We start from the raw sequence: 13,831 nt of genomic DNA on the forward strand, positions 1-13,831 counted from the left end.
CACTGCTCACAAGTTCAAGTTAGTCTGGAGCAAGCTGGCATTGAGCAGCAATTCTCAGCTCCTTACTTACCTCAGCAAAATGAGATAAGTGAAAGGAAAAATAGAAGCATTATGGAGATGGCTAGGTGTATGATGCAGGAGAAGCTCTTGCCTAAGAAGTTTTGGGCTGAAGCAGCTAGTACAACAGTATTTTTACTGAACAGGTTGCCTACAAAAGCCTTAGATGGTATGGCATCAAACCATCAGTGAAGAACTTAAAGATTTTTGGATGCATGTGCTATACTCGTGTTCCTCAGGTCAAGAAGGACAAGTCGAACCAAAGAGCTGAGCTTGGAGTATTCATGGGCTACAATCGGTAGTCAAAGGCTTATAGAGTTTTTCAACCTATTTCAAGAAAAGTGATAGTTAGCAAAGATGTTGTGTTCTTGGAGAAAGATGAATGGAATTGGTCAGAAGATGGCAAAAGCAAATCTGCAACATCACAGCTTATTGCACCTAGCCCTATGCAAGTTGATGACGATTTAAGTGACCTGCAGAATACTGTGGATGATCTACCTGTTAGAGGCACAAGATCACTTGCAGAGATCTATGACAGATGCAATGGGTAATGCTTGAGCCAGCAAGTTATGAGGAAGCAAAGGTGGATCAGAGGTGGATTACAGCAATGCAAGATGAGCTAACCATGATCCAGAAGAATCAAACTTGGGAATTGGTTGACAGACCACCAAACAAGAATGTCATTGGGGTTAAATGGGTGTTTAGAACAAAGCTAAACCCTAATGGATTTGTTAACAAGTACAAGGCTAAGTTGGTTGTGAAAGGCTATGCTCAAATTTGGGGAGTGGACTATTAAGAAACTTTTGCTCCTGTTGCAAGGCTTGATACTATTAGACTGCTATTTGTTGTTGCAGCAGAGAAGGGATGGTCCATTTTTGAACTAGATGTCAAGTCAACAAATCTAAATGGGGAGCTCAAGGAGGAGATCTATGTTGAACAACTTGAAGGCTTCAGTGTCAAAGGCCAAAAAGAGAAAATATAGAGAAAACTAGCAAAATGGTCATTGAAAGATTTTAAAACTAACAAATTACTACCTGAAAGAATTTTTCGAACAAAACAATCATTCAAATATCAGAATCCATAATATTTTGCTACTACCGTCAAAATTCCGTTAGTGCCATTACGAAAAAATGACACGGACGTTTATGTGGCATCTAGTGGACAAACGGCTCCGATTAACGTGGCATTTGCTCAAGAGCGACGTCGTTTGTTCTCATTCAAAAAACGACTGTTTAAAATAAATGAAAAGTTATTTGCCCAAAACGACGCCGTCCTCACCTCACTCCCCTCCCCCAACCGAATGACGACGTTGTTCCTCTCCCCTGCCCCCACCAAATGATGTCGTCACCATCATCACCTCCCCCCCTATCTGTTAGTTCTTTCACTTACGGTTTGTTGTTCTTAATCTTTTAGTCAATACTCCTATATGGGGGAGGGAGGTGATGGTGGTGACAACGTTATTTGGTGGGGGCGGGGGAGAGGAATGACGTCGTCGTTTGGTTAGGGGAGGGGAGTGGGGCAAGGACGGCGTCGTTTTGGGCAAGTAACTTTTTTTTTTTAATAAACGGTCGTTTTTTGAATGAGAACAAATGACGTCGCTCCTGAGCAAATGCCACGTTAATCAGAGCCGTTTGTCTACTAGATGCCACATAAGCGTCCGTGTCATTTTTCCATAACGGCACTAACGGAATTTTGACATGGTAGCAAAACGTTATGGATTATGATATTTGAATGATCGTTTTGTTCGAAAAATTCTTTCAGGTAGTAATTTGTTAGTTTTAAAATCTTTCAATGACCATTTTGTTAGTTTTCTCGAAAATATACAGATTGAGGAAGGCTCTATACAGACTGAGGCAAGCTCTCAGAGCATGGTATGGCAAGATTGACAGATACTTGCAGGACTTAGGCTTTGAAAGAAGCCTGAGTGAGTTCACTCTCTACGCAAAGAAGGTGAAGTACAGTGTTGTAATACTGTCACTCTATGTAGATGACTTATTGGTGACAAGAAATGATGAAGAGTAGATAACTCAAGTGAAGCAAGATTTGTCTGTAGTTTTTGAAATGACGGACCTGGGGAAGATGACTTATTTCTTAGACCTGGAAGTCAAGCAAGCTCCACATGAGATCTTCATATATTAAAAGAAGTCTTTGAAGGAGATCTTTAAAAAGTTTAATATAAAAGATTGCAAAAGTGTAAGCACTCCTATGGCAGTGAAGGGGAAGTTGCCGGAGAAGGACGGTACAGACTTTGTGGATGTTGCTATGTATAGAAGTTTGATTGGATGTTTAATGTACCTCACAACATCTAGACCAGACATTCTATTTAATGTGAGTGTACGGTCCAAGTTTATGAGCTACCTAAGTCAGTTGCATTTGATTGAAGCAAAAAGAGTTCTGACGTATATAAAGGGAACTCAAACCTTTGGAGTGAAGTATTGCAAAAATCAGAAATTTAAATTGCAAGGCTACTCAGATAGTGATTGGGCAGGCTCAATAGATGACATGAAAAGCACCTCGGTTATTGCTTACTTTTGGTTCTGCTTGTTTCTCCTGGTGTTCTAAGAAGTAAGAGATTATGGCTCAGTCTACTGCTGAGGCTGAATTTATAGCAACTACTGCAGCTGCAAATCGGGCTTTATGGCTTAAATAGTTGCTAAAGGATATGTGGCTGGACACTGATGATTGCATTGAAGTCCAAGTGGATAATCAAGCTGCACTAGAAATTTCACAAAATCTAGTTTTCCCTGGCAGAACCAAACACTTTAAAGTCAAGTTTTATTTTCTACATGAGGTGCAACAGGATGGTGAACTCAAGCTGGTGTATTGTAGGACTGATGATCAGCTTGTAGATATTTTCATAAAGACATTACAGACTGGAAAATTTGTGTTCTTAAGGCAGAAGATTGGGATATGCAGCAGCTACTGATCCAAGGAGGAGTATGTTGGGGTAATGTGTCGGAGCAGCTGTACTTTTATCTGTTTATTGAGATGTTTATCTTAGTTTGTTAGTCTTTTATTTGGCAAACATGTAATGGTGAATCGGGTTGAAAGTGAAAGTCGCCAAAAACTGGCGGAATGCTCTCGAAACCAATTCACTTGAGTGAGACAGAGGAGAGTGGAATTTCGTGTGTAGGGGTGAAATCCAGAGATCTACGAAGGAACGACAAAAGCGAAGGCAGCTCTCTGGGTCCTTACCGACGCTGGGGTAGTTATTGCCTTTTCTCTGTACGTGTGAAGCCATGTGTTTTGGCAGTTACTTTTCTACTTTGTTTAATGTTTTGTGTATTTAACTTGTACTGCAAGACAGTTATGTTTTTATGACAGCGGTTTTCATTTCCATTCTTACGTCTCTCTGTTCTTTGTCTTTCTTCCTCTTGTGATTATGTGTGTGAGATCAAGTGAATGCCTCAAAGAGTCTGATTCAACAGTTATTTTGGATGTCCTCTTGGCACAGTATGTGGAGGAAGCCCCAGGTGTTCTATACCACAATGTCCTCGCTCTCAACTGGCTGTTCCGTAAAGGTATAGAGAAAAAAAATCTTCAATTTCTACCCATGGTCAAGTGAATAATTAAACAAGTTAAATTCGTTGTCTTGAGTCACTTGTGAAACAATTAACTCTTCAAATGTCACTGTAAGCGTATCCACGTCAATGGTGCTTTTCGAGCACTAGGAGGTACTGTTGGCCTTGGGAAATCGAAGATGTACCGCCCACAACCTGAGTGTTCTTGGTCTTGCCCGCTTTCAGCACAGGCAGGGAAATTTCTCAGAAGATGAATGCTCCTTGATGTTGAGCTTTGCAGAGTTAAGGGACCCATCTAACAATATGATTTGGCCTACTGTTCAAGGAGGAAAGGGCCTTCATATCCTCCAAGAAAATCAGAAGATTTGGATTACAAATGGAAAGACTTAGCTGCATGGTTTTTTGGAGTTTGTTTCTTTATTTACTTATGAGCAGTCGCCTTCTAGAATTGTAAAACCAACTGGTTCACCAAAAAGAAAAAAAACATGATGAAACTGCATCGTCCATACTTGTTCTCCAACTGGTTCACCCAAAAAAGATCTTCACACTTCTTTTTACCTTACCCAAAAAACAAAAAAGAGAAAAATGAAAACTGGAATCGTTAAGCACACTTCTGTACGTGTAGCTCAGCTCATGAAGACCAACGTGAAGCATTGGTTCTGTCTATGTCGAGGTAGAACATGATGAAACTGCATTGGCCATTGAGTTGCATAAGTAGAATGTGCACTTCACCATTAGGATTACACAAGCCCAATCTGCAACTAGTCCTTCGATTTCCATTTTTTTTAGTGAAATAAGGGGCCAAAGCCCAAGTGCATTAAAATGAAATTAAGCAGTAGTTCGATTTATTTAAACAATACAATGATCTGGATTCGGCAATGGAAAGTTATTACTGTTAGATGCATATATTTTTTCCCTGTTAGAGTCCACATGGGCAACTTCAGGACAACGAAGGGCTTCTATGTCTTCATGTACATTTGGGCGGAGTTCAGGATCATCCTGAAGAAGAATCTGCCACTTGTTGCTAGTCCGACCCCGAGGTTCTCCACCCGTGCTTATGGACAGTTCGATATAAAATTTACAAAGTTCTTGTCAATTGACTGAGAAATTCTGTCTTCTCTTCCGGACCGAGTCTGTTTTTCTTAAAGGATACATCGACATCACCACATGCCTGGCCAAGTAAAAAGTCAAAGGTTACTGTTCAAATCATCTGCAGTCTCGAGTAGTAATATTTTGAAGCCCCGGAATAATTTCTCGGTGGGGATATCCTTCATGATCAATTCCTTGAATAATACGAGATTCATGGGTAACACAGTTGTTTTGGTTTTTTTTCATGCAAATTCAAAGACTGCCACGGAGTTACTGACTAGATATGCTTGGCTTCATTCTTCCTCCCAGAACAGGCACTCGATTTGATAAAGCTTCAAGAACCTGCATCACTTTTGTCAGTATGGCTTCCTTTGGATTTTCTTTCTTTGCTCCGATCGGTTGCTTTGTTTCTTCTTCTGTTTACCATTTTGTTTCTTTGCTCTTTGCAGCGGCCATGACAAATTTTTGCTCAGGACACAACAATTGTCAATCCGTATTACTTTGACCAGCCGAGCACTTCGATGAGATAACATATGCAGAGGCTGACATGCTCAGTTTATCGCTTGTTTCCTACTTTCTTCATGTCTATCTCCATCTTCTATATGATCTACTAACCTCGCAATCTCAATCATCGGCAATTCAGTAAACTCCTCTCGGAAAATCCTGTTTCCGACTCCATACATGGAAAGTAACATGATTAATGGAGTGGCTTTAGCGGTTTTGGTCATGATACTTTCCGTTTTTATCTTTGTTGCTGTCTTCAGAAGGTTTCAAGATGCCCATCCTCCGCTGCCACCGGGCCCAAGAGGCTTGCCTTTCCTAGGCTACCTCCCTTTCCTAGGGACTCACCTCCATCATGAGTTCACAAAGTTGGCAGAGACTTACGGTCCCATCTACAAGCTCTGGCTCGGGAACAAGTTGTGCGTGGTCATTAGCTCGCCCTTGCTGGCAAAAGAAATCTGCCGAGAACAGGACGTAGTGTTTGCTAACCGTGACATGACTGTTGCCGCATCGACCCTAACATATGGTGGCAAAGACATTGCGTTCGCTGAATATGGGCCCTACTGGAGGAAGATGCGGAAGTTATTCGTGCGGGAGATGATGAGCAACTCAACACTAGATGCCTGTTACAGTCTGAGGAGACGGGAATTGAGGAAATGCGTTACGAGCTTTTATGAGAAAGCAGGTTCACCCGTAGATATTGGGGAATCGTCGCTTTTCCTTCTGATCAACATGATAACGGCCATGTTGTGGGGCAACACGCTGGAAGAGGATAAAGGAAAGAGCCTTAGCTCGGAGCTTCGGAAGGTGTCGGGAGAGATGATGGTGATTCTCGGAAAACCAAACATTTCAGACTTCTTACCCACGCTCGAAAGGTTTGACATCCAAGGAGTGAGGAGACAGGCCGAAAGGCTCACTAGTTGGTTTGAGAATTTCCTAAATTTTGTCATCAGCCGCGCCAATGAAGGAATAGCCAATAAGGGTGTCGAGAAAGAGAAGAAAATGAGAAATGATGAGAAAAAGAAAGATATCGTGCACCTCTTCTTGGATCTTCAGAGGGAGGGAAAAGTGAACGTTACGATGTCGGCGTCCGAGAATCAAGAGCTCAGGGCTTTTCTGACGGTAAGTTTAGTCGTTAGGAGAGTCATATAAAACATTCAGGACAGAATTTGAAATAACAGAGGACAAGACAGCTAAGTACACAGCTTCCGTGGCATGTAATAAAGGGTGAGGGAGGCTTGATTTCATTTTTGTTTGAAAGATTCATTGGATTGAACTAATCTTAATAAGGTTAGGCTCACATAGGATGTCGGCGCGTAGACCACAATTTAACCTGATACATGGACTTGATTTGTAACATCACGTCATTGCCGGAGATTGAATGCCCATGTTATGTAGTAATAACAGCTAACCATGAGCTCTAACTAGAAATTGTGCGTGAGAGTCTGCAGGATATCGTGTTGGGAGGAACCGATACAACATCAACTATGGTGGAATGGGTGATGGCTGAGCTTATGCAGCATCGAGACGTGCTGGAGAAAGCAGTGGGCGAATTGACAGAAGAAGTTGGATTGGACAACATGGTCGAGGAGTTCCACTTGCCAAAGTTGAAGTACCTTGATGCTGTCATTAAGGAGACATTCCGCTTGCACCCGGCTGTGCCCTTGCTACTGCCACGATGCCCAAGCCAATCAGTCGTTGTTGGAAGGTACCACGAAAATATTATGATGATGAAGTTGGCCGGGTAGCTGGGCATTATGCACTATGGGCACCGTAATTGAGTAAGATATCTAAACTTGTTAGATGAAATCATCATACTACAATTTTTGTGTAACAGGTACACGATTCCAAAAGGGACGAAGCTGTTTGTGAATGCATGGGCGATCCACAGAGACCCTCAACTTTGGGAGTACCCTTTGGAGTTCAGACCGGAGAGGTTCCTGGGGGATTCCGGGTTCGATTTTTCTGGCAACAACTTCATGTATCTTCCTTTTGGTTCCGGTAGGAGGATATGCCCGGGGCTTCCATTAGCTGAGAAGATGCTCAAGTACATATTGGCTTCTTTGCTGCACTCCTTTGAGTGGGAGTTACCAGATGGTGCGGAGCTCGAGTTTTCGGACAAGTTTGGCCTTGTCTGCAGGAAAATGAACCCATTGGTAGCCATCCCCAGGCCGAGGCTGTTTAGTACAGAGCTGTATATGTGAAGCTTGCCACCTTCTACTACTGACAGTAGTTCTGATGGCACGAGATTGTAACTGCGAGGTGCAGCCATAAATAAACGCTCGAGAATAAGTCCATACCATCAGAAATAAATGCTCGAGAATAAGACTATAAGGACCATACCATTAGAAATGATCGAACTACGGCCATGTTTCTGGTTTTCGATGTTTTCATGTCTTCCATAATGAGTTTATTATGAATGAAAGGTTCATCTTGATGTACTTGCTGCTATATGAGAAGCAGGTGCCTTATTTCCGGGTTCTGTGGCTATTCGGGATTGCTTCCAGATCCTTGGCCCGTTTATTTTCAGGGTTAAAATTACAAAATTTTTAATTTTAACTTTAACTCAAACCACTACACAACAAAAATACACATTTTTCAAATTTTAACTTTTAACTTTAACTCAACATACTACACAACATTTGTCCTTTTCCACAATCAAAATCAAAATTACTTTTAACTCTGAAACCAAAAAACCAAACGCACTGTTAATTTTCAGGAAAATTCCAGATCTTGTGACAGATTTGGTCATAAAGCAGATTTATGTTGGAACTTCCCCTGTTGATAGGATTGAATGTGGGACGAATTGAACTTGAACGGAACACTTATATTCATCATTTCATGGAGTATGCACACATGGAGTAGTGGTTCTAGTTTGCAGGCTACAAATGCTTTATTAGGGTCCTAAATCAAAGTCAATAAGAGTTCTCAAGCCGAAGCAGCAGGCTTGCACACAGGTAGATCCTTTTCGGCGTTGGGCGGAACTCGCAGGATAGGATTGCTCTCGAAGAAATTCACAGGCTTCAGGTCGAAACTCGAAGACACAGTCGGCATTATCGGGAAATCCTCTTGGCAGGGTATGTGGTGGAAGCCCAAGGTGTACCACACCACTATGTCCTTGTTCTCAATCGGCCGGTCCCTGAAAGTATAGAGACAAAACTGTATTGTCGACCTCAAATACCTCAAATCAAATGAATCATATAAAGTATAAACATTCAAAAACTGTATCCATCTTATGAGTTATTTGTAAACATGATATGACATGATTCCGAGATGGTCAAGTAGTTTCAGTTGATTGGTCCTCTTGGAAGATTTAATCTATGGCTTGTCTTTGATATATTTCTCTGAGCGGGCCAAAAGTTTATTGAACTAAGCTGGATTGACCTGCCCAAACTGGTCCTAACTGAACTGTATCCAGGTAAAAGGAAAGGCACCATATTGGGAAAGAAATGCTCACTTCTCAGACCACGCAGCAAGGGTGTCCTCTCCCTGGCTCTGACATACGAAGAAACCGCCTGCCCATTGCTCGGTCCGATTGTATGGGGTGACCCAAATCTGGTTATTCGTGAAAGCACCTCTTCTCTGGGGTGGGTCATCAAGGTCGAGCAGGCTGGCAGCAGTCCCAGCGGGCACGACCTTGTATCCGACTGGGTTCCCGACCCTGGTTTTCTTGTTCGGATTGATGACATGGAACTCCGAGGGGTCATAGAGCTTGAGCTTGACCTGAGCGTCCTTCTCGGTCTTGGCAACATTCCTCACAGCCTTGAGGTAGCTCCGGCGGGGCGACTCCTCCAGAGATGTTCGCTCCTTCTTGATGTCAACCTTCACGAAGGAGTTGTCTGACCCATCTATGTCCATGTCAAGGTGGAATGTGATGTAGTGGTCGTGAATGACACCTATTATGTTCTCAGACAGGATCGTGCCGTATAGGTTCTCCTGGCCCGGCACATCGTTCAAGTTCGAGTAGGGCGAACCCTTCACCATCAGGATTCCACTAAGCCCAACCTATCATTAGCAATATGATCTTTTTTGTATTAGCAATACAATAATCAATCATCATTCTTATAATATTCAGCACCTAATTTATTAAAAAAAAAAATTAAAAGGGTAAACTCGTTTCAAACCTTGACTCTGATGAGTCCGTCTGTCTGGAATTCCCAGTCTACAATGTAATCATAATTGGCGACTGATGCTGCCATTCTAACCACTAATGTCACTTTTGGCCTCACTTCCCTTATCTGCCCAAAAAATCAACCATTTTGATATATCATTGAATAAGACATCCTTGAATTGAGTGAGATAATATCCCTAAAATTGAGTTTGATAAGTGTTAACATGCTCCATTGCGCTTCAAGAGATGATAACCTTTTCCGGTTGATCTACCTATCAAACATTCGAATGCTAAAGGGCTGTTACGTATCTGGTACATCTTACCCCCATTCCGGTGATCGGGCTCTCAGAGTGGCGCCATCCAATATCACCAGCATAACTTTCATAGATGCAAATCATGTTCGAACGTACATATGGTTTGCCATCTGCTGCAGCAAACACGCCATCCATGAAGTAGGCATTCCGCGGGCAGTCATTGAGGGGGTCGAGGGGCATGGCCTGGAGGCCGAACCCGTACTCCCCGGCATCCATGTAGGTCTTGAAGTACCAAGCATCAGTGGGGTCCATGTAGGGCACGAAAAGCTCCGATGTGAAACCTCTGTACATCACCGCCCTCATCTCCCCAGTGTCTGGGTCCCGCACCCTGGCCTGCGATACCACCACGCCGGCCCTTGCATCGGGCTTCAAGTGGAACTCCCAATTGGCCCACTTAACAGTGTGGCCATCCTCGACCACGAAGCTAGGGCCCTTGGGTTGCTCAATTGATATCGGGTTAATCAAATTCATCCGTTGACTGGGATCCATCTGGCAAAAAAAAGAAATAATATGTAACGATAACAGAAGTGCACTCATTATAAGCTTTACAACCTGGCGGGATTAATAATTTCGATAATAACTCATGTCGTATTTTCTCAATAAAGCGACATATGTTATTGCTTATGAGTAGTCTTCTTCTCGCACCACAGTTAAAAATGTGGAAGAAGCTACGGAAAAGATATTTCCAGAAATACAACCTAAACTCTGTTTCACAGAGTTTAAAAAAAAAACTAGCCGTTTCACAGCGCAATTGTGTGGGATTATTACTTGACTATATATATTATATAATGTTATATAAAAATTATCAGATAGTAATTCTATCTATTGTGCATGAAATAAATTAATATTATGAATTAATTCATGTTACGTTATTTTTTTAGAAAATTTTCATTTTCAATTAATGTGAAGTTTAATTAATGAGATAGATTAATAAATATCAACCATGTAATAGATTAAAGTGCTAAATTAATATCATATGGTAAACTAATCTTTTTTGGTCATAGATTCCACTTACACTGTTTCAACTTTTCAAGATTAAGATTAAGACCAATTTAAAAGATTGAGACCAACATAATCTTATGCCATATCTCAGGTTCGAGGGGGGGAAGTAACAAATTGATAATGAAAAATACAGTTTCAGCAAATTTCCAATGGAAGCTAAAACCAAGAAATTTAGAAATTTGGTAAGACATATAGGAAATTCCTACAAGCCCTGTTTTTTTTTTCCATATGTTTTGGGTAGGAGAAAGATAATAAAAATGGAAAAACTCATTTCCAATTAATCATATCATTGTATGATACTGTTAGAATTACATGAATTTTTTTTTCTTTTTCTTTTGGCAGTGTCGACACACGGACCTGGGAGAAGCGATAATCAGTGTTAGCAGCCTTCGGAATAGGGATGTGGGGGCCCTTATCGATGAGATCGATGACGCGCTTTGTGTCCAAGTCGACGAGCACCGTCAGCCCTTCGATCGGCCGCATGTAGAAGTTGGCGGTCCCCTCCATGGAGAAGCACTGCACCTTTATCAGCCGTCTTCCCTCCTCGGTGGGCCCGTACCACCCCGCCGTTAACGGCAGGCATGCCAGGTCCCGCAGCTCCACCCCTCGGCCCTCCACCGTCCTGTTGAACTTTGCGTCCGAGAACACCGCCCACGTCGCCGCCGTCATGTCCTCGATCGTCATGGGTGGGTACCCCGTGGGCGGGCCCTCCCCGACCTTCTCGACGGAACCGGCTCCGATGTCCACGCTCAGCACGTGGGAGAGCCCTCCCACGCGGGCAACGACGGAGGCCTTCCGGGGCGGCAGGGGGTCACCCTTCCGCCAGCGGAGGACGAGGGACTTCTCGGGCTCCTCGAGTTCGATGGAGTGGAGGGCGTATGAGGCTGAGCCCTCGTCGCCGAAGAGCGCATGCGACAGGACGAGGGCACGGACTCGGTTGATTTCCTGGACGGTGAGGGGATCGAGGGGATGACGTGGGGTGTCCGACTTGTGGGAGCGGGCGGCGTCGGGCTTGCCGGGCCGGGGCTTGGAGATTGCGGCCTCGGGTGGATGCTTGCGGGGGCGGGAGGAGGAGGAGGAGGAGGAGGTGGTGGTGGAGCACCAGGGGGCATCGGTGGCGCAGTCGAGGAGGTCCTCCGCCTCGGCCGGCGCGTGGGGGAGGTTGGCCCATGTGAGCAACAGGACCAGAGCTACGCTGAATAAGATTAACAGGAAGCGGAAGAACCTCTTCCCCTCCATGGCCACCTTCTCTGTGTGTCAGAGGTGCGTAGGACAGTGAATCTGGATGTGTCTAAATTTGACGGTAACGCAAATATACATATCTTATGCTAGAAAAATGTTTATTTATTTATTTTCCCTTTAATATTCTCTAATGAAACGCACTGCCATAGGTATGTATATAATATAGTACGGCAACATGGTCATGTGACTTGTTATTTTAATTATTTTCTCGTGTCACTTGCACATATTATTGTCTTTGTCCCTTTAATGAACGAGATCTTAAGCAATATTATGTTTACTATTAACTAACGCCAATTTGGTCAATAGCTCGGCAAGAGTTATTTACCGAATTGGACCCACCTGACAAACTATTTATTAAAATGAACTCCTGCCAAGACTATTTGATTAAATTAAATATTATTATTTATTGTTTTTTAATCTTTGATTAAATTAAATATTATTATTTTATTTTTTGCTTTATGCTCATGTTCTCTTCCCTCGTAGAAACTGAGGAAGTGAACTTAAAATTTACTTGAAACCTCTCCTAACTACGTGGTCTTAGCTTTGCTTAATTGAAACATTAACTTCTCAAATCTATTAAGCGGAAAGATTCACCTAATGATCTTGTATATATTTATGTTTCTTTCTCTTAGCAAGTATGTCATATTCATATTTAGAAAACTTTTTTTCCTTAAGAAAATTTAATTGAGACTATTAGTGAAACTTGCTTATTATATATGTGTGGAATTTAAAAGTCTAAGTTACAAGACCTAGAACTTGCTTTTCATTTTCTAATTTTTGTTCTTAATTTTCTTTTTTAGTACTGGATGACGGTATTTAAGAAAGTTTTTGAGGATTTTGTTGAAATCTATTAGTATCTGATATATTGTAGTTATATGGGACATTTAGTTAAGAGAAAAAGTCACTTTTAATTCTCAATTTTTTGTCACTTTTTCAATTTCGTTCTAAACCTTTTTTAGGTTCAAATTTATCATAAACATTACGCATTTTATTCTACTTGATCCTATCGTTATTGTTTCCATCCATCATTACTTTTTCCATTCGAAAGTAACTTTCCTTGAAAAAAGAATTTTCAAAAATGAAAAACTAATAAAAAAATAATCAAAGGTTGAAGACCACAAGTGACTTTTAGTTAATTGATAAAAATATAATTGTGACATAATATATTGTGGAGATGTGCCTCGAATTTGACTATCGAGAACTCAAAGAATGGACCAAAGACGATGGATGAGTGGGACGTGCAACTGAGCACCGTGATTTGGAGCAAAGAATCATGATCTCGGTCGCAATTGGAGACTGCGTCCGCGAAGTCTCAGCAACTTAGCGAGCTTAACATTGCCTATATTGCTCAATTCGTTTACTCTTTCGTCGTGGGGTTCTCTGTCTTTTGAGCCTTCTTGAATATCTCATATCTAGGTGGATGAGTTTTTAAATCCAATAAAAATATTAAAATAATATAATAAGTAAGACAAGTCCATTTTAATAAAGAGTAAATTAACAATTTAATCATCGAGAGATGCATGTTATATCAAATCTGATCTCAAGAAATTTTTTATATCAAATTAAACCTTAACAGGTTAAGTGCACATCAAATGGACCCTTCCATCAGACTGTCATCTAATAATGAACGAAAAAAATCTGATGTGACATTTTAAATCTGATGTGCCATTCGTTGATGGTTTTCTTCTATTTTTTTTAGAGTAAATTAATAATTTATCTCTCGAGATTGATGTTATATCAAATGTGACCTTAGCAAAATTTTTACATCAAATTGAACCCTGATAAACTAAGTGTACAACAATTGACCTATTCCGTCAATATCTCCGTTAACTTTAACCGGAATTACTAACGTGTACATAACAGTGCCACGTGACACACGATGATTGGCTGAATAAGTCCCATATGTTTTTTAAAAATTAAAAAAAAAATTCAATATCCCGATCTGTAGCCCGAACCTTATCCCGATCTGTAGCCCGAACCATATATTGACCCAC

General features: G+C 41.6%; 2 protein-coding genes across 2 annotated transcripts; one reads left to right on the forward strand and one right to left on the reverse strand.

The window, feature by feature from the left end:
• Positions 1–5,243: 5,243 nt before the first annotated feature.
• Positions 5,244–7,609, forward strand: LOC116201754 (cytochrome P450 93A3-like). The gene is made up of 3 exons (XM_031533150.1): positions 5,244–6,290; positions 6,620–6,876; positions 7,006–7,609. The coding sequence occupies exons 1-3, from the start codon at positions 5,349–5,351 to the stop codon at positions 7,370–7,372; spliced, it is 1,566 nt and encodes a 521-aa protein (XP_031389010.1). The 5' UTR covers positions 5,244–5,348; the 3' UTR covers positions 7,373–7,609.
• Positions 7,610–7,974: 365 nt separating this feature from the next.
• LOC116201740 (primary amine oxidase-like) lies at positions 7,975–11,909 on the reverse strand. The gene is made up of 5 exons (XM_031533145.1): positions 10,953–11,909; positions 9,603–10,082; positions 9,293–9,406; positions 8,626–9,173; positions 7,975–8,307 (listed from the first exon to the last, which is right to left on the reverse strand). The coding sequence occupies exons 1-5, from the start codon at positions 11,832–11,834 to the stop codon at positions 8,097–8,099; spliced, it is 2,235 nt and encodes a 744-aa protein (XP_031389005.1). The 5' UTR covers positions 11,835–11,909; the 3' UTR covers positions 7,975–8,096.
• Positions 11,910–13,831: the final 1,922 nt, after the last annotated feature.

Source organism: Punica granatum, chromosome 1, assembly GCF_007655135.1.
Source record: "Punica granatum isolate Tunisia-2019 chromosome 1, ASM765513v2, whole genome shotgun sequence".
NCBI classification, from domain to species: domain Eukaryota; kingdom Viridiplantae; phylum Streptophyta; class Magnoliopsida; order Myrtales; family Lythraceae; genus Punica; species Punica granatum.